This window comes from Chroicocephalus ridibundus, chromosome 1 (genome assembly GCF_963924245.1).
Source record: "Chroicocephalus ridibundus chromosome 1, bChrRid1.1, whole genome shotgun sequence".
In the NCBI taxonomy this organism is placed as follows: Eukaryota; Metazoa; Chordata; class Aves; order Charadriiformes; family Laridae; genus Chroicocephalus; species Chroicocephalus ridibundus.
This window is the reverse complement of record NC_086284.1, coordinates 92172859-92194601: the sequence shown is the minus strand read 5'-3', so window position 1 is coordinate 92194601 and position 21743 is coordinate 92172859. Positions and strand designations below refer to the sequence as shown.

Below are 21743 nucleotides of genomic sequence, written 5' to 3'. Positions count from 1 at the left end.
AAGTGAATTGTGTGTGACTTAAAACCTTACTGATTAGGAGAACTTCTATTTGCTTATTGCACTACAGAAATCAGACAGCCCACACAATTACTTCTTTTAGATCTTCTGAAAGAAATGAATGTAAGAAGAACTGGGAGGTGCTAAAATGTTGGAAAAAATGGAGTACCAAGTTCCAAGGATGTAAGATCATCAAACATACTGTTTACATTTTTTCTGAGGATAGCATTAATGAATAATTTAGCTCTGCATGGATTATGGGAACAATTTGTGACATTTTATTTTAAAATATTTTCATCCCTGCCAATCAAGGTTAGAATTGCACTTAGACATTATATAAAGAGAAAAACTATGATAAAAGTGGTACAAAACCTGTTTTAAAAAGGAATCTGTTAAACAAACCAACTTGTTTGACACTTTGTCAGAGGAATGTTAGATTTAGGCACCTGCTAAGCAATCTGACTAACCTTTGTACTGGAGATGTCTTTGTCCATTTTTCTAAAAGATGAGAAAAACTTCATTGATGAGGAAAATGGCCTTATCAAGAGTTTCTGTCAGGCAATAGTCTTTAGTATTCTACAAATTTACTGATTTTTAGATGAGATTGAGTGTAAAAAGAACAGTCTCTTTTGGTTAGGTTTGGTTCAGGAAGGGAGGTGATATAAGACTTTTGTCCCAATGTCATAAACCTCTTGGGTGACTGAACCTTTGCACTGCCCAGCCCAGTGACAACCTCAAGGCTTCTTCAATGGCCACAGGGGGATGAAAAATTGATTTCCATCAAATCAAATAAAATTTCAATTTCAATTCTAAAACCTGGTTAGGAACTCAGAAAAGCTTTTTCTGCAGTGCAGAATAAAAACTGAATGCTTTATACACTGGAAGATATACATGTGTAAGGTCTTAACTGACCAAGTGGGTCAGAGTTTTACAACAGGTTTGTTTCCACTGAGACCCAGAGATTTGCTGGGAATGTTCAGGTAATTAGGACCAATTAACAGAAGTTGAAATATAGCTCATTGATCTCATTTCTCATTTGATCTCATTTCTCACATGACGAGCTCCCATTCAGAAACTTCAGAAGCATCGTGAAGCTTTGTGGCAAAGGGAGCTATAACACCTGCAGTTTCTTTGCAGAGGTTAGAAAAGAACTAGTGTCTTTTCTCTTTTAAGTCTCAGTTGTCACTCATCGGTATACCACTGATGGAAATCGTGTCCTAATGACTGAAAATGCTCATGAGATCAAAAACTTAACTTAATCAAGTCCTTAAGTAATAAAACAGATTTACACTATTATGTGAATTTCACTGTAATTTAAGGTGCTTGTCAGCAATTCCGTTATTGTTAATAACTGTATGAAGAAAATTCAGAATTACTTGCTATTCAGAATTTGCTATTAAATTGTACAGGAAATAAAAATATGATGTTTTTGCGTTAATAAATTATGAGTTTAAAGTATGCCTACTCAGTTGTATGTTTCCTCAAGATGCACTTGCTATAGGAAATATTAACTTTTTTCTTTTTCAAACATATATTCTCATGGGCAATTTCAAACAGAATAAATCTCTTCCTCTAAACAACTTATTTCAGTGAAAGTCTTTTTTTGTAGCAACAGAAAAAAAAGTTGTTTTAACCATCTCTCATTAGCTTATAGTCAACAAGACCCATATACGTCCATTAAGAACACCTATGACAGAGGAAAACAAACTCCAAACATAAAAGAGGCCCAGGACAGGAAATTAGACAGCACTGAGAAAATGGGAAGAAAGGGAAGGAGATACTTTGAAAAACGCATAAAGTATGTTACCTGCTCTTAGTTCTGGTGTCTGTCCCATTAAAAATACAGGTATATTATTAAGCTTTCAAAATCATATCACTAACATTAAAAAAATAATGCCAAGATAAAATTTGAGCATTCTTTCTCCTTATGCATTACATTTTTGTCTGCTACATTGATAGACCATGGGCTTGTCTTCTTGCATTAAAAACCTGTGAAAAAAATGGGATTATAGTGTGTGATCCACCCCTTATATCATCTGCAATTTGTGGTCTGTCGTTAATAAATTTGTGCTTAGCTGCTGCCAGTACCACTCTCAAAAATTAATTTCTATAAGATGCCTCTACCTGGCTGGAGATTAACCTGTAACTGCAACAGATGATCAATGATAGCTATCACCAATAAGTAACAAAATCAGCCTTGGATTATAACAAGTAGATTTCTCTTTCCTCACACAAAAGAGAAAATAACTTGATTATTGTAAAGGTGATAGAAAGAGATTGGGCCAACAGATGGAAGAAGAGAATGAAAGTTAAATCTCCTGGGTTCTGATCCCTCTCTTTTTCTGATTATTTATGGATAAATTTTGTAGGAATGGACCAGAAAAGGAAACAGCATTGGCATTGTCATGCTTAAAATGCTCTACTGCCTTTAGCTCTGAGTTAAATGCTCCCTACGCACAGCGACTTAGGAAAGTTAGCAGCCTAAAAATGGTTCGCTGGCTGCACAAAAACATAGATCATAGGTTTTCTCCGCTGGCAGTCAGAAAGTAGAAGAAGCTCAGAAGAAAATGGGGGCTCAGCTTCCCGAGATGCAGAGTGTTAGCTTCTGGGCTAGAAGGAGGTGCCAGTGGCTCCAGCTTTCTCCTGGTGCTGGATGCCCAAACTGGGTTCACTATTCGTGCAAGAGTAGCGTTGGAGTCTGAGGGAGCAGTGTTCTGCTCCCCTCCCAAAGTTCCTCTCAGGAAAGGGCAGGCTCTGGGTTGCCATTCATGTGCCATGTCAGGGAAGGCGCAGAAGCCCCCTCTCCCTGGCAGAGTGCACCAGGCACTGGTTTGTGGTGGGGACAACCATCGGATGGACCCGGCTTGTGTTTTCTGTGAGGTGAGTGTGTGTCCCTGTTGGGCTGACCGGCGGGAAGAGTGAGGAAGACACATCCAGGTTTTTGCTGATGATTTAGACTCTGAACTTCTTGCCCTTTCAAGGCCTATGTCACTGCAGGCATATCCAAAAGCTCCCCCTGGAAGTTTAAGTTTACAGAGAACATATTGACCCGGGCGAAGCAGCAACTGCAAGGGTGTTTGAAAGGATTAAATTGTGTACCTGAATCCCCACTGCAGCGTTTAGCCCCAAATACCTCTTTTCCCAGGAATGCTCTTTGTTCAGTAACAGAGCTTTCTGCTTTCTTGTCCCTTCTGAGATCCTGGTGATCACGGACCACATGTGAAGTTTAAGAAGGATTATAATTTCTTTTTCAGGTATCCAGTGAACATTTGAGATTCAGCATTTTTGTTGGCTTATACTGCTGGAAAAAAAGATCACCACCTAGAAAACCAGCCAAAACTAATACGTCTGCAAATGCCTCAGTGTTCAGGAAGAAAATTTACCTAACTGTTAGGTCCCAATTGTTCTAAGTGAGCCAATAATCAGAAATTAATAAACAGCTAGCTCATTCCTAGCAGAGACTAAATGTGGATCTAAACAAGGAAACCTAAAATGAAATGTTGTCATGGTGATATACAGGAGACTAAGCAAGTGGTGCAAAGCTCCTCTTCCTAGGAGACCTGAGAGACTAGCTCAAATTTTTCTCTGTCATGGTTAATTTATCATTTCACTGAAACAGTAGTCAACGTGCAAAGTATGTAGAAGGCCTGTAACAAGTACATTTTGTTTTTTGAGGGCACAACAGATTTTGTTTCCAAATCACAATTTCAGATTCAGCCTTATTTAAAGAGGAAGAAAAAATATTTGGGGGGGTGGGGTGTTTGCTATTTTTAGCTTTTTGCCATTTGTAAGGGCAATTAAATATTGAGATTACTTCCTCTTAAGCATGTCATCATGAGGCCACATACTGTGGTGTGTTTGACATACTGATTTCTCTAAGAAAGGAGGCAAGGAACGTAGACCCTTGCAAAATTTATGCATGCACGCTGTTAGATTAAAAAGCTGTTGGTCACAGAACAGAAAAGACTTACGTGCTGGCAGTCTTGGAGCTACTGCTTCTATGGAAGGGAAAATAAGGACTCACCATCAGCATGTGACTTAGTACATGCCGGTTAATTAAGTATTGGGTTTAAAGCATTTTAAGCCTTAAAAAAAATCTTTATTCTCAGTGTTCCATGCACTAATTTCATTATTAAAAAACAAGACATTAGATTTCAGTGTTTGTGCATTTAAGCTCTGGGTTCAAACATCTCTGAATTAGGAGTATATGACTACTAGCTGGTAAGTTGTTGAGGTTCAATTACTTAGTAAGTCAATTTCCCATCTCAGTAAATTCTGGAAAATATGGCAAATGCCAGGCTAAGCAGAACATCTGGTTATTTACATCTGCATGTCTTAAGAAGCAATGATAAGAGTTCAGAAAAATGTCTAAAAATTAGTTCTCTTAAATTAATTGGAGGTAGACAAAATACATTTAAATAAATGAGTCACACTACCTTGATTTACAGTTTCCTTTTAAACTTAGCCCAGCTTTGCATGCTACAAGACTAAAACTAGGGAAGATATAACCGCTTTGATGTAAATTGATATGCCACAAGTAGTTCAGCACCACAGTAAGAACCTGGTTTGCTCACCTTTGCAAACAGTCTAAAAAAAGCACAGTAATGACAGCGAAGTACAGACCCTACTCCTGATTATTCTTTGCTCTCTTAAGCCAGCAGGATGCTGCGTGAGGGTGGGGAGCATCAAGCCGCGGCATGTGGAGCACCCTCTGGGAGGTAAAGTGAACAAAGTGGATCCGGGAACCTTGCTTTGCAAGAGATTCTCCACCTCTCCATAATTATCTCCGTGGGAGATGGCTGTGGCCGTTAGGCAGGCTGGAATCACAGGATGTGAGTGGTGAGTAGAAACAGGAATGTCCTTAGAAGTTTCTGTTGTGATACTTCACTTCAGAAACGTTGGTGTTAAACAAATGTGTTAGAAGGAAAATGCCCCTAGTCAGACTATGCAGGAGCTCCCCTGGCATGGGGTTTAGGTGGCATTTCTGATAGGAGTGCATTTTGGTTGGTTTTTCTAATGTTCGATTTTATTTCTTACAGAAAATTTTTACAGTTTTATTACCTGTGGCTTCCTATTTTTTTTTTCTCTATTGAGCCTTTATGAGCTTTAAAGTTCATGAATTATTAAATGCATCTTTTATATAAATATAATTAAAAGGTATTACTCTATTTTTCCCAGTGACAGCCATAGTTAACAACAACCTTTCTGTTTTATTTTGGAAGTTGTACAAATGCTTGGGGGAAAATAATCATTACATATTAATATCTCAGGAAGTCAAATTGCCTGCTTGTATCAGAAGGAAGCTCTACAAACTGACCACCCCTATAATGTACCGTTTCATGGAGAAAAGCTGAATATTTACCCCTTTTATGTAGAAGAATACTGGCATGTCGGCGTCCATTCCCATTCTCAACGTAGCATGAGTAATTCCCCAGGTCTGCCTCTTCCACAGAGTCAAGGATCAATGAGATGGAAACCTCCTGTTCCCCAAGATGTTCCTTGAGAACCCTGAGAATAAAGCAACCAAAGCTATTCTGCTTGTATCATAGCAGAGCATTAGATAATCATGACATAATAATGCTACTTACAATTCACAACTCTCTGTCTTCAAATTTGGCTATGGTTTGATGAAATCTTAATTAAATTATATCATGCCCTTTTCTTCCTCACTTCTAATGAGGAGATTTGGCTTTGTAAATGTTAATGAGAGCTTCAGTTAATTGTCTTTAAGCAAGATGATGTGCACACTGATAATATATTATTGCACACTCTGATGGAGACCTTCATCAGTAGTGTGTGAAGTCTTGAAATGTTAGAAAAGAAAAAAGTGCAAACAGTTATTTTGGGTGACACTAGGCGTCTGGGCCAAACTATTTTGTGCACTATTTGTGCACTTTCTGAGGCTTTTCAACATGTCACTCAGAAACAGTGTGTTCATGCCAGGGTCTGAAAAATTATTTTGAATGTATTATAAAATTTGACTGTGCATTATAAATCATAGGAAGAACTGCAGAATCCCTGCAGATAACACATCTGTGATTATTTAGCTTCCTTTGTAACGCACACTTAGATTTGCCTTCATTTCTGGGTTTATCCATGATATATAGGCACAGTGATACACACACATGCAGAATTATAAATGAAAAAGGAATCTCTTCAGATCCAAGTAGATACTTCATATTGGAAAGGAGTTGGTGCACTATGTCAAGCATGTAATTCCCAATACAAAACCACTTCTTTCTTAATTTGTAAATGAGGCAGCACTTTCAGGAACAGTAAAAGTACATGGTGTGAATTGCCAGATCCTCTCCAAAACAAGAATTTCAGCAGATATAAGCAGCCCACGTAACAGGATGCTTGGCTCTCACAGGCCACATAACATCCCAGGGAACTCAGTTTTTTCCTTGAAGAAAAGAAATCAAAACATTTCAAAAAAGAAGCCAGACTTCAGCGTTTATTTAGGGCTCCATGTTTTAAAAGGCTTCTTTTGAGCTGTTTCCCTTGATGTATTTATTTTTCTTTGTTTCATCTCAGTAGCTGTCTTAATGGTTCTTATTGTAGATTGCCACAGCTGGAAAAAGTCACTATGCAAATTCCAGTCGGTTACACTACGGTACTTGTCGAGCAGCTATTCTGCTTTTGCAGCTCTCTAACATCAGGTGTGGCTGAGGCGTGCATTTTTCTGTTCTCTGCTGGTGGAGTTGAAAAGGTAAATAATGTATTTTGCAAAACCAGGGATCAGACCCAAAGTGTTCCTGAGTTAGTCCGTGACAACAAGTATTACATTAACTATGAAAAAAAGATATTGACTGAAAAAACCAGAATATTTTTTCTTTTACCTGATGTCACTTTCCCAGACTCGACTGTCATCCAAATCTTCAATAAACTTCTCCCCTTTCATCCAGTAGATTAAAGGACTGACATCTCCACTATATCCAAAGAAAGCTCGGCAGGTTAGATTAGCAGAACCGCCTGTTACAAAGAATGTAAGAAAAGATGTTATATTAAAATTTATAACAAAAGTTTCAGTTTTGAATCAGTTGCTTTTGTTGATTTAAAAAAAAAATTATATCTGTAGAGACCCTCAATTTCCAGCTCCTGTTGGAAACATCCAAAAGTATCTATTGTCTTGCCACTAGTGTTAAATATATTTTCTGAAAATAAATACAATAAAAATGAAATTAAATGTTGCATAAGGATTCAACTTTGTATGGTTTCACCAAGTTTCTATGCTTGGTAAGGAAATTAAAGACACTGTTTTTTCAAAAAAAAAGCTAACTTAACCAAAGATTTCCATGTTTTCTCTGAAAACAGATAAAGGTTAGGTAAAATAGACATGCAATCGCATCTGTGATAGTTCAACCTCGCAATGGTTTCTGCAAAGTGGTCGGTAGATTCCTGTGGGGTAACATTGCCATGGGACAGCCAGTAGAAGGATGTGCGCTCATGGCTACATTACCTTTGCAGAAAAGTATTAAACACTGAAACCTGAAAAAAGAACACACGCGAGCTCATTCTGTACGTTGTGGGACATGTGTGTGTCTCGCTGTGCGAATGGGAATAACCATTAGGTACATGCAGCAAGGAGCAGAAATTCTGTATATGTGCAGCATTACTTATTTAATTGTTATAGTGAAAATTAAAAATGCAATACGCCTTCACTCTGGTTTATTTTCATTGCGTAGTCTTATATTGTGTTAGTACCACTTGGCTTTGGGGTTTCAGCACATACAGGGATCGAAACGTTACTTCGCACATGTTTTGTGTGTTGGTTAGATCAGATAAAACTAACTAGAGGACAGCCTCATAGTTAAAGATCTGCCACTCACTGCTGTAAAGATGTTTTTCTCAACATGCACTAACTCTTCTACACTGCTATGTGTGTTTCTTTAGTGGATAATTACGCAGTGATTTAAGGAAGTGTTGTGATTTAAGGAGTGTATTTTTTCCCCCCTGAGGAGTGTATTTTCATGGAGTTTATATTACTGCTGAGACCAAACTCATATTTTATTTACACTTTCAATTTTTTTGATGTTAGGATTTTAAAGCTTACTGACCACAGCTCCTGGGGAAAAAAAAAAAAAAAGGCAGAAAAAAAGCGCTGGTGACACTACTTCATTCTGTACTGAGATGACATGACAAGTCCACGTGGGTTCAATGAATTTCCTCAAAAATACACCGCTTTGGGTCAGGACCTGGTCCTTCTCAAACATATGACATTAATATTTGCAAATTCTATTTACTTTTTAATACAGAAATAAATGCAGGATGCTGTATAAAAAGAAGTTGAGAATTATTAAATAAATGTATTATTTATCTGAAATGCTTTTTGGGTTTCTGTAAAAGCATCTGACTCCTCTATCTGGCTTGAACTCTCACATCCATGCCATAAAGTGTGCAGAACCAAATATTCTGTAATCAAAATGTGCAACATCAAGGCAAGTACCACCTATGTTGCTTTCACAAGCTGTTTAGGAACTGAGTTGCTTTTCGTCATTTCATGAACTTTTGGTTGGTGCCACACTCTGCCAGCAGCGCCCGCTAGAGAGACAGGAGTAGCCCAGAATTTGAAACTAGGATGGAGAGGACAGTCTTATTTGTAATTAAAAGGTATGAAATTGAATCTCTGACTAATGAGACATTTTGATAACCTCATCTCATTTAGGCCAAAGTCACCAAATGGAAGCTGAAAATTCTCAGTGAGAGGGCAAAAACTCTCTTTCTAAAGACAAGCACAGCTCCTGTTTCCACACCCTGGGGAGAAATGGCCAGGACACCTCCCTGGAAACCGCCTCCTCAAGCTCTACACAGCTGAAGAAGTGCCATTTAGAAGCACTGGAGAGAAAAATTTTTGCGATCTTGAAGCCATTTGCAAGGAATAACATGAGCATTGGGACACTGCTTAATGTGGGTCAAGTGCATGAAAACCTGTAATGGAATATGGTAAACTTCCTGGTTGTGCCCAGGACATCTTAACAGATGCAACCCCATTTTCTGACAGTGGGTGCATAGCAGATAAAAATGAAATAATTTTTTTTTCTTTTTTTTTTTTTGGTTTTGCATCATAATTATGGTAGATGAGCAAGTGAAAATGAAAATACAAAACGTTATAGGATTATGAATATCTCAACCACAGTCATCCAATCTAGCATGTATTCAGGGCTGTGAAATGCCTAGTAACTGCAGAATTGATGGACTCTGATCACTCTTGAAACAGGAGAAGGTATCTAACGCAAAAGCAGGCTCCTGTGAGAATTGGATAACCCCTATGCCATTATCTACCAATCTCAGAGAAAAGAGTGCTACCTAATACATCACTGTCACTTCTTAGGCTTTTTCTGGAGCTTTCCCACCAAGTCAAGGCCCAGTTGAAACTTTTTAGCTTTTAAGAGCTGGCAAGATCACAGGTAGAGGGACTGTAGCTTCTGGCCAACTTATCCAAGAATCACAGAGATTAGGCACCACAGGTGCTGAACCATCAAAGCTCTCCCGGCTCCTGCAGCTAACAGGCATCCACTGAGAGCTGATTTTTGCACTGTGCAGGCCTCTGAGCCTTTTACAGCTGAATATTAATGTGCACATGTTTTTTTTATTTAAAAATAAACATCTTTTGTTAAGGGCAAAAAATGCCAGAAAAAACAGAGTTTGTAAGATTAAGGTTTTTTTCCTCATTAAATTCTTAAGTTTCCCGCTCAATAAAATATGTAATCATATTTTTAAACACAGAATCCAAATTTTCCATTCAACATGAAATATTTACACCTAAGAAATAAATTAGGAAGGATGTAATGCCTCTTAGTAGTACTGTGTCGATTGCGGTCGCTGAGCAAAGGCCATTAGCACGCTGGGTTTTCAGCTATAAATTACCTATAGTGTCTACCTTGACCAATCTTCACAATAAGCCAATGGGAAGTTCATTAGCGGGTCATCAAGAAAGATTCAGTGACCAGCTAATGACCAACTGTGACCATTAATGAGGAGGTCTGTTACTCCAGAGCTCACAGCTCTTTGCGGAGGGCAGCGGAGCTCCTTTGGTGAAGGAGAGATGCTCACAGCTGCAGGCACATGTAAGTAATGGGCAAAGGCTGACTGAAGGGCAATATTATGAGTGGACAGAGTAGTTTGGGAGCGCAACTTGATCTCTGCTCCAGAGCTGCCCTCATATGAGTGAGCGTACTCTGTAGGGTGGGCTGTATTTTTCCCTAGAAGTGCACCTTTGAATCGAGCAGAGAGGATGCCCAGTTTGGCACAGAGCGGCTGCTCTGCATGGGCTGTCTGTTTTTAAGAAGTCTGCAGATTTTTAGAAAGCATGCAAAATTTAAGTACATAAATACAACAGCTGCTTTGCTTCATGTTTAAGCTGATGTGTAAAACAACGTGTCAGCCAATTAGTAGAAATCACTCACAATTAACCCTACAGAACTACATCCCTCCATGTGTTTTCTGTGCTGAGAAAAACTACCAAAGTGATATGAAAACTGTAAAAGTTTGATGAATGGATATGTAATGCTTTCTATGCCATTAATTTAAATTTTCCTGTAAATGCTGGATTATTACAGTTTTATAGTCTGTCTTTGAAGGACTTTAAATACACATTTTAGATTAACTACATGTTTTAAATTAAATTACTAGCGAAATACATCTCTCTCTCTCTGTCCCCTTTGCTGTGAGGTGTCGTAAATTCTTGAGAATGTTCTATCTCAAGTTATGTCCTGGGTAAACTGATTTTTTATGGACCCTGGAAAAGTCCAAAGGCACGAGATAATTCTAATCTAATTAAGTGAAACTCATAGTGTTGGTGTTTTTATTAACACCTACCCCCAGAAAAAAAACCCACCCCAAAACACACTCAAGAAAGGATAAAAATAAAAATGACGCTTTTGACTTTTCTTAATAATTATCATATTTTACTGTGAAATAATGCAATAGACACATAGAAGAACACTGAAATGCATATTTCTCCATCCCCCTCATTTCTGAAGTTGAATATGCTATCATTGCATTGAGCCAATTTTTGTAAAAATTGGAATATACATATTCCTGCTGCTCGCTGTGATAAAGTCGCACTGTCAACTCTTCCCAACTGGGTTCAAGTTAAATTAATAAAAAGCTCTTTGCCATCTAAACTGACAACAATTTTTGTTACACAGTGCGCTTTCAAGTAGAGCAGAATGCAAGGAGGGACCACAACAAAGTGTACTTCCTCGAAATCAGCAAATCCCTTCAGCAGAGCAACACAGCGTTTCTGTGTCCATTTTCTCTAATTGGCCACATTTGGGGCACTTTGCAAACTACTGCTATGGGAGCCTACGTCCAGGAGAGGGCACTGTCTAACTTCCAAACATTTTTAAAAAAAAGACAAAACAAAAACCAAACAAACACCTCAAGTAAACTCCTAGTGCATAAGCTCTAATTAAAAACATCAGCCTGCTAAGAACCTGCTAGTTGTAATTAGGAAATAGTGAATGTTTTGTGGTTAGTGAAATGTCATCTTGTACGGGCAGTCTAAATTACACTTGCACCGTTAGTCATACAAGTTAGCACACACCATGATGGCACCTGTTCTAGCCTTTGGTTTGACAGATTCTTCAGTGAAGGACGACCATTTTTGTTGGAAGCAATGATAAGTATCAGACGTCTTCTGCAACTGCTTTTTAGAAGAATCCTCCAAGAGATATTATGGTAGTGAAGCGCTTGAGACCCACGCTCAGCATCCGGTAATATTGAGGGCCAAGAGAGGGGAAAGGCTGCGTACTGAAATATGGGACTTTCTTTTACTGCACAGTGTAAACCATATTATGCACAGACAATACCTACACACTTATGAGTATGCCATTTATTTGTAATGTCAACACCTCAAAATGAAATTATAAAAGGCTGAGGCAAACACAGTCAAAACCTCTCACACACAAATTAAATACCAGTTTTTCCATTCACATTAGAGAAAAAGCACTGAAAAAATGTCAGTCTTCCAAGTGGAGGGGTGTAAAAGCTGTTAGCTTCCTAGATGTGACGGATAGGTCGTAATTCCTCATAAAGTCAATGACCCACTTGCTTTGCCAATGTCATCTGCCGAGTCCAGTGGGCAGATAGGTAGATGCTGCTCATGTTTTCCTAAAACAGTTTTAACAGTTCTTGAAAACCTTCTTGTAAACATGATTAAGAAAAAAAAAAAAAAAGGAAAATAAGGTACCAGGTAGTTTTAGCCATGACTCTTGGTCATATGATCATATACTCGGAATCTGTAAATCTTCCCTTAGCGAAGGATGAACCACAGAGATTCCTCTTGATTCCTTCCTTGCCTACGCAAAGCATAACCTACTGCTATGCTACCTTCCAGTTTACATACATATTTTCACATCTTGATATCTTGTACGCTCTTACCAGATTGCAACTGTCTTGCTGCATGTTTCATATAGCAGGTAAGGCCAAATTACAATAAATAAATGCTGTTTTCAGAAATATAACTGCAAGCTGGGAAAGGCTAAATTCTAGTCTCATTACTGAGCAGCAAGTTGTGAAGTCTTTGGCGAGGCATCAGGTCTTGCATCCATACTATTGTGAAGACACAATGTGGAAATTCCCTCTACTTTGAATTCAGTGGGTGTAGGTTTGAAAGGGCTGGGTATTATCATTCCGCTAAATATTATCATGCAAGCATCATACAAAGTGGTTCAATGTGATTACACAGCTATATTTCTTCATTAATAGACCTGTCCATATTTTGCTGTGCTGCAGAGCTGAATGTTGATTGCACAGGACTCTGAATCACATATCGAACCAGTTCTTCAGGCCATAAACGTGTAAATTTAGAGTATACACAACCATTCCTCCACCAAAAAAAAAAAAAAAAGAAAACCAGACATCAGCAGAAGGTTTGTAACAAGATCAGGGAGATATTGTAGCTTTTGAACTTTCACTGAGTTTGTAAATATCACTATTTATTGGAGAGGTTAAAAAATTACTTTCTTGAATTTCTGATTTATATTTTTAGTTGGGAAAAAAAGCCTAATTCTGCTTTGTTAGGGTTTTTTTTGTTGTATTTTTACTTAGAAAATAACCCTCCTTCACCACAGGGCTAAACTCCCTTGCCCACTCATAGCCATTCACTGCCGTATGGCATATGAAGAGCCCTTTATCCTGCAAGGCTTCCAGCTGCTGAATTGCAGTTCAACAGCGGGACACTTAATGGAGGTGTCTGTATGTTGCTGCTTACATGTTCCCTGCTATCAGCCCTGAGATATTTGAGTCTGCAACACTTACTAAGGTGCTATACTGAAACATACATCATAAGATCGAAGATTAACCCAAGAATATTAAAATTTTTTGGTAGACTGCTTCATAGCTTGTGAAGGAAAAGAAACCCAAATCCTTTCTGCTTTGAACGGGCTCTTTAGCAGCAGGGCTGTCGGAGAGAGTCAATGAAGACAGCAACCACTACAGCAGACTGCAGAAAAAGAAGTGATGTATGGGACTTTGGGCTCAAAATGCCCAGGACATCTCTCAGGTATGGATATTGTTAAACTAACCTTCATTTCACAAGAGGTAACAAAACCCCTGAACCAATAATCTTGATTTTCCTAACAGCGGGCCTCTCTTCTTGATAGATGGTAATGTCAGGCTGATAAATTAGTTGTTCAGCAAGTATTTTTCATTCTTTCCTCTTCAGAAGTACAGGCTGGAGTGGGAGACGACAACTAGCACAAAGCATAAAGCAAGAGTTGCTAAAGAAAGGAAAGTCACTGCAATTGTTTTACAAGCTTGACTTAACTTTTACTCTAGAAGCTCATATTTTCTCATGGGTTTTCTTAGACAAATGCATTTCTCAAACACTTTTTTCCTGTGCCCTCTCTGTCAGATCAAAACCTAATATCTGTTTTAAAAGTCTAGCTGCTTTTAGATATAAGTCACAAGAAAATATCCTAGGTAACAAAATAACTCCAATGGAAAAAAAAAAAAAGAAAAAAAAAAGAGGTGGATCTAAATGTCAAACTTCACATGGTTTTTGTCTCTTTTAGACTTATGACTTGGGAGCTTTAAATTTGTCCACACAGTGCCTAGCTTAATAATGTTCAGTGTTTTGTTTCGGGATTCTTTTTTCAACCACACTGCCTTTGACTATGGTGCTGTGGCTTTTGCATTTTAATGATGCTACATGGTAAAAAACCAAGCTTAGCTAGCAGCCTGAAGTTCCCTTTGCCAAAAGGAGTCCAGTAAGGAGTCCCATATGGGAGACCATGCTCCTTATGGTCTCTCTCTATGCCTCAAAAGCGAGGCAGGTAGGTCACGCACCCAGGGATGCCACTGCCCCTCAGCAGACTCTGAGCCCCAGAACTGCCTCTCGTGGCTTTAGCTTTGTGAAGTTCTGCTCTGGGTCACGTTTTGGGAAACTCCTAGAAAAGCAGGAGGGGGTTTCCTGTTTATCTTTTTACACTTCAGGAAGGTTAGATTAGGAAAAAAATTAAACTAATTCAATGTGTGTGTCTGTGGTAAAGAATATTTGTTAATAATAAATATATTAAGAACGGTAAACTCCTGAAGTTCTGCAGATGACCCTGGGCCCCAAGCAAAGCTGGAATAATATCTTTATTAGTTAAGGAAGACAGTTTCAAGCCATTGCAGTTCTCAACATTTTCCTCCTTCCCATACAAAATCCAGAGGCAAAGCAGCAGCAGACTGAAAGTGGGATTTAGGCATCTCCTCTGAGTTATAATGCAGCTGTTGCTAAACTTGTTTTGCTAAATGTAATGATAAATCCAGTCCACCCATGCCTACAATGACAATAATTTTCTAATACAGTATACTTGCAATAGCACAGCTCCCTTTTCATTTTGCTGTCTTTTACCTGTGCAAGCTATAGAAATAACTGGCCTTTTATTTTATTTTTTTAACCTAAAGAGTGTTGGCCCAACGGATGAAAACATTCAAATCTCTTGCCACAGAGGTTTTGTTATAAATCTTGTTTTCCCGTTCTTTCTGAACAGAATATAGTGGGTTTACAAGTGGGTCTCTTGTGGGTGCTAGTGCGCGTCAAAAAACCCTGCACACAAATCATGGCAACCAGCTGGAGTCCCAGTACCTTTTCCCAGCCTCCCCCTCAGGTGCACCACACAACACTTTCTGTACAAGGGAAATGCAGACTATGTCCTCGATTCCAGATAATGACAAATAACACACTTTTTTTTTTTTCCCAAAGAGGTTAACTCTGGGGAGCTTTAGCAAACGACTTACTGTGTCAGATCACATTTAAACGAAAAATTCAATAATCATAAAGAACAGATTCGGCAATTCAGTTTACATACAAATTAACGGCTATTCAACCTCTTGTGGTTATTTCAGCCCCTAACTGTTCAGCCAGTTTATTTCTTCAGACATAGCACTTAATAAGCAGTGTTAGAAACTGTGTTTTACAAGAATGTCTCGTAATACCTGCTCTTTAACTGCTTTGGGAAGAGGGATTGTAGTGTTTGTGCAATCATTAGATAATTCGAGTACATATAGCAAATTCTCAGCTTTGGAGTCACGCATATATATTAAATAATAAGTTCTGGTTTTATTTTCCATTGGCCAGCCTGACTAATCCTTTCCCCCTTTTTCTCTTTCTTCATAAACAAGCCTACCATGGATTGACTAGGTTGCTGGGAATTATTCAGGCAAGGAAGTATTCTGAAAAATACTGTAGAGATGGGATGCATATGGAAGAGTTTTTATTGAAGTAGAGCTTTTGGAAAGTAGCACACACAATGTCACCTACACCTGCTAGGTAGGTGTTAAGGAAATTGAGACTCCAAATAACGAACAACAAATAGTTAAACACTATATCTTCCTCTGGTGATCTTTACTCTTGATCACACACTGGAAACATTATCAGTTTCATGATTTTCATGAACTAACCAGTTTTATCAGCTCCTACCATATGATGGAAAATGTCATTTGGAAAGGACCCAGACTAGTTTGTCAAGCACATGGATGGGAAAACTGCCACTCTCATGAAGCAATATGACACAATAGGATAAACACAATTGAAATAAAATGCATCTTTTACATGAACCAAAATATTTCAATTTGGTTCAAAATTATGTGAAACTACTTTTCTGTTTATATTTTCACTAGGAAAGCCATTAAGCACCACTGAAAATTGGAGCCCTGATGAACTGAACCTGTTGATTATTGATAAAACAGATGAATAAAATCAAGGCCAACTTTCCTTTTTACTGCAAGAAAGCCTCTGAGGGTAGGAAGGCAGTTCATGCTTATTCATACTGGGTTTTTCTATGTAAACAGAAGAATGATGTAAATGTAGTTTAGATGTGCTTCTGCTTTAAATCGTGGTGTTCCCACCTTATGTCAGGAAGATATTGCAAAGGACAGAGAAAATGCTCTTAGCATATCCTCAGAAATAGCTTGTGCTTGCTATTTAATTAAGTATCACATGAACTAATATCTGCTTATATAATTTAAAAGTCCTAACACATCAAATATTTCTATTGCATAAACACGCGAATGCATGCTGTTTCGAACAGCACTAGGTTTTCCATTTTTATATCGCAGTCATTACACCATGTAGTCTTGCTATTTCTCTTGCATGTGTGAGTTAGTCCGCTGTTTTCCAGAGAAACCTTGAAACAAAATCCATGAAAACAAAACCCTCTCATTCACAAAGATGCAAATGGAGAAATTCAATTGCTTGTCTGTGACAAATACGCTATACTCTTGGACTATACACGTGCTGGAATCTACTGCTATTGATCAGCTTCCTTTCCACATGAAAGCCGACAGCCTTTTTCAGTGTATACCTCTATGTAATTGCATATTCATAGATAACACTTACTGAGAGCAGCTACAAAAATGCCACCAATGGAATAAAAAGAATCCAGCTAGCACTGCACATGGGCTACTTGACTTTAAAGTGAAAAAGTATAGAAATGGCAGCAAGCTTGATTTCTTGATGTTGGACCCTGCTTTCTGACCTTCAGGCTCACAAGTGGAGTTGAGGACCTGTGTTATAGTCAGAATTCCCACAGGAAAAGAGATGGATCTGTCCAAAAGCAAGATTACTGCCATGCTCTCCTGGCCACATAGCACCTTCTCCCTCCAGGTCCTTGCTCTGCATGAGCTTCTGCTCCATGGCAGGGCCTGCCCGCTGCTCCCAGCCCCAGAATCCTGCCATCTCTCGCTCTGATTTTGGGGTGGGTGAAGACCTGTGATCTCCATCACCCTCTACATATAGTAGCTGTTCTTGCACCACATGGCTAAGAGTGGGAGCGTTGTTCTTGCAGTCCTTGTCCTCGTAGGAATTAATCATAGAATTGCTTTGGTTTCTTGGTTCTTTGGTTTCTTGCACATATTTGTCAAAAGGAGATGTTCTTGAGTACTCAGGAGTCTGGACTACAGCAAGGCTTAAATGATTTGTCATCTTGCAGCAGCCATGTGGGCCTCATTTCTGTGGTCCACCTTCATCCTTCTCTAGTTGTAATTTCCATAGTTGCACTGTACAGGTTCCTACCAGCAAAACTCCTGAGAGATTTAGGGCTCCTGTATCTGAAGCCAAATACCTGAGGTCAGCAAGGAGAATATCAACCCTCATTACTAGCATAATCGTGAATTTCCTGATCAATTTACATGACCTACCCTCCCCCTACTGCACGCCCACCAATACTGTAATCTTTGTTTTAATTTTCTAAGTGTTCTGAGAGGCACGGGAGTTGTGACATTTCTTAAAAGCGTAAGAAAGTGAAGGGAAATTTCACCTTTCTTCATTCAAGCCCCAGCAATGCAGAACGTTGTCTACAATGTTGTTTGTGTTTTTTAACAGTTTTTGCAGGTCTCAAAGCAAGGACTAAAAGCAGAGTTTGAGTGACAATAGAAATACAAGGTACGACAGCTGCTGGTTACGGGAACAGAGACAAATATTCGTTATGCAATATTTATGATACAAACTGTGCAAGGAGAGAGGTGACAGGCTGGTGTTTCTGACAGCCCAGCTCTCTGCAGAGGTGTGGGGTGCCACCCCCAGCAGCAGCCCCACTGCTCACACAGTCCTCTGCCCCTCCACAGTTGAGGCTGCCAGTCACCCCAAGGTGCACAATGGCTTTTTAATGTGGACCCCTTTTCCCTTATGTCTTGGAGCTAGAATTTTTAATCCAGGTCTGGGGAAGATGAGGAGGGTGTGTTAACCCTTACACTACGTAGCCCATCATCATCAGATCCAAAGAATACCATTGCAGCTACAGGCTTTGATTTTTATTGATGCAATAATTTGTAAATGCTGTTAAAAATTACTGTGTAATAAAACAATGATGGATTTTCAGAAAGTGCTTAGCACAGTGTTTACTTTCAGTCCTTTGGCATCTAAATGGCATCTCTTTAAAAATGTGTTATAATTGCAGACATATGAAAATGAATATTGTTTATAAAACAGTACAAAATGAATGCCCTTAGGCATTAATTATTGCATGATTACATATCCAGCCAGTTTCCTAAATGTATAGTGTACACTCACAATAGAGTTTAAATCCATACTTATTTTAAATGAAGTCATATGGATTATCTAAAGTGAGAACAGTGGGGCGGGGGGAAAACCACTTTAAAATCCTCCGTTACAAAAATTATTTTTAAATGTTAATTGGGGATCATTAATATTCAAACACAAAAAGTGGGAAAGAGTAAAACAGCCATCCATACTGAATCAGAGAAAGGTCCACTCTCCCAGCATCCTGTACCTGACAGTATTCAATAGCAGGAGGGCAAATGTCTAGATACAAGAATCATAGTCCCTGAAAGCAGCCTTAATTTTTATGATGAAAACGTTGTCAGACTTTAAGCTACAGCAATGCCAATAATAAAAAGCAAAATCATATGGCTGTCTTCTGTAGGCAATTAATCTGTTCTAACAGGATGCACATATAAAACAGGACTAGTAATCAGCTTCATTAGGAGACAAGAACGGATAGAAGTTCAACAATGTGTTTTCCAACAAAAGCATGTGCATTTATGTGACAAGTTAAAAGATGGAAATGTATTGGTATGATAAAAAGCAGCTAGGTGAACTTATCCAGTTGAATGCTTTGCCCCCAACTTGCTATCTTTTATTTTCTCCAGGTTTCAGGATAATCAGAGATAGTTATGACTAAAGCTTGTTTGTCTTGTTTTGTTTTGTTTTGTCTTGTTTTGTTTTTTATTTCATTAGATTTTGGCTAACAAGTATATTAAACTTTATTTTACATAAATTATTCTCCTAAACCACTTTGTAGTGTGAGATGATAAAGTTCAGGTGTTAAATAAGAGAGAATTCAAGAGGTGTGAAAAAACAGGAGAAAATAATAAAAGGCAAAGGGAAAAAAGCAAAGTTGTTTCTACTCTAGGTGGTCATTTGAAGATGAAGTGAGGATTTTTTTCAGGACTTTGACGGCAGGTAGTGTTTCCTTGGTGTCCAAAGCAGGTAATGGGATGACATGGAGTGGCTGGTCCTGTAACTTTTCTATTTTCTCTGAGTCAGTGTCCAAAATGAATACCTGTCCTGATGAGTGTGAGAGAAAAGCTAACTCAATGGGAACCCTCGTAACTTTTAAATGTCCTCATGAGTTGTATCCCCTTATACTACAATAAGGGATTCTTGTAAAATCTATTTCCATCTTTAATGTTTAAGTCAGTATTGTGTGAAAGGAGTAGCTGGGAAGCAGAAAAAAACTGTTGCTGTTGAGACTAGGCCATGACCTCTTTGAGGGTGTGTATATGGGAAGCCAGAATATGGTAATGAGAAGATATCCTCTTAGAAATGGGTGGCTGGCACCTATCCAGTGACACTGCCATAGCCGAAAAGCAGGCTGCAGTAAAAGGCTGAGATGAAACAGGTGGATATAGTTTTTCCTCCTCAAAACAAAAGCCCACAACACTCCTGTTGCCCTGTGTTTACACAGTCACCCTTTCTCATTCCATCTCCTCCTCCTCATCCTAAGACATCTCCTGCAATCGCCAGCACCTTCCGGCCTGGAGACAACTCCAAGACCTAGATCAGGCGAGAGGCAGCCTGAACACTGTTAACATCAAGATACATCTTACACCTCTGTCTTCACACATAAAGTTATGACGGCTGGAATCTGCTAGGCCCCTAACATAAAAGATCATCAAATATTACGAAATTACTTTGTCTGAGGATTGATCAGGAAGGAAAAAAAACCACCCAACAAAATAAAGCAGAACATTGCAAAAGAGATGTGGGAGAACTGGCTGACGGCAGCTACTTTCCTTCATCCATGAGAAAGATTCTTCTGCTGTAGGTTTAAGAGTGGCATTACGAACAAGAACTAGCTAAGAGAAGCAGTTTGCCATCCTGAACAAAATGAATCATTCCTAATATGATTAGCACATGTTACATATTAGAAAGAAACTGAAATGTAAGCTTGAAAAGAGCATTTGTTGAAAAGGTAGAAGAAAAAGGTTGACATGACATTTTCTTCATCATAAATGAAGACTTTGAAGGAAAATAAAATCTACTTTTTATGTTCATTTTAGAGATATTTCTATTAAAAAGCTATTAGTTACTCAAATGTCACTTTTATGAATAAAAACTTATCTTGGTGACATGGGAGATATTGCAGATGAGCTGTTGTTTGTGTAAAGAGCTGCAAACCCCCAGGTTTTCACTAAGAAAAAAAATGCAGAGCTATTAGCTCACTCTTTCACTAAGTGGGAACATAAAAAGCTACGATAGATGATTTAAAATTACCAAGGCAAATTGTTAGACTGGTTAGACAGGAACAAAACCATATGTCCCATGTAATTTTTACAGTTTTATTTATGAAATGACCATAAATGAATGAATGATTCATATACTGGACACACTGGGTTAAATAGGATTAAGTTTCTGTAGTTTAGACAGTGGGATGGAAAAGCAGAGGTTTCCAGGAGACAGGATTTCTCATAAAAAACACTTGCCATTCTGTCTTCTTGGATTTTTTTTCTGTCTGTTTATTTAATTTGAATAGACTAGCACTTCAGAACTGCTAGCCCAGGATAGTCCCAAGAGCAAGGCTGGCCTCTTAAGCCAAGATGCTGGGATCTCTCCCAGGACTTGAAGGTTCTGAATTCAAATGCTGCAGGAGGAGGCTGGGAAACCCTGTTGGACCTTGGCTCATCTATGTTCCAAAAATTTTTAAACTCTCTGTTAAGGAGAGTAACTTAGTTGGGGCTGGGGATCCAAAGGCTTTACTGTTATCATGGTTCACTTCAATGTTCTTGAAAATTCTGTGTCTTTCTGCCTGGGAACATGGACCTTGGAAGTCCAGCTCGAGCTTCTTGAAGCTGTAGCTTCTAGGCTGCCTCCTTGTTGATCATCTCAAGACCAGGGATGCAGCAAGATCAGTGGCATACCAGTCATGTTGCACAGTAAGTCTGCTTCTGAGATGACAGTCATAGCCCACAGGAAATTCAGACTTCCAGCCTTACTGATCTGGTGTGAAAGGTCCCACGTGACTGTCGATATTAAAGACTGGGGCATTGTAAGCTTGGGGATCTCCACTGACTTGACATAAATCTAAGATGTTTGATTTGCCAAAATGCTGTGAAGCCCATTTGTTCTTGATAAGACTATTTTTTACCAAAAAATTTCTCACCTTGACATTTAGATGCAATTCCAGTGCTGCTACATGTGTTCTGTATGACTTTGGGATAGTTACTGACACTTTCTATTCTAATTTACCTGCCACCAGGGCTCATAGAAATTTGTCCTCCCATCCTCTCTTTTG

The 21743-nt window shown here is 38.7% G+C and overlaps 1 protein-coding gene across 1 annotated transcript in view; it reads right to left on the bottom strand.

Moving 5' to 3' along the window:
• The window catches only part of IL1RAPL1 (interleukin 1 receptor accessory protein like 1), a 758191-nt gene that overhangs the window by 22428 nt on the left and 714020 nt on the right, over positions 1–21743 (bottom strand). Inside the window, exons 7-8 of the mRNA XM_063343473.1 lie at positions 6837–6969; positions 5360–5505 (exon numbers count right to left, since the gene is read on the bottom strand). Of these exons, the coding sequence (XP_063199543.1) occupies positions 5360–5505; positions 6837–6969 (279 nt within the window). The remainder of the gene's footprint in view (positions 1–5359; positions 5506–6836; positions 6970–21743) is intronic.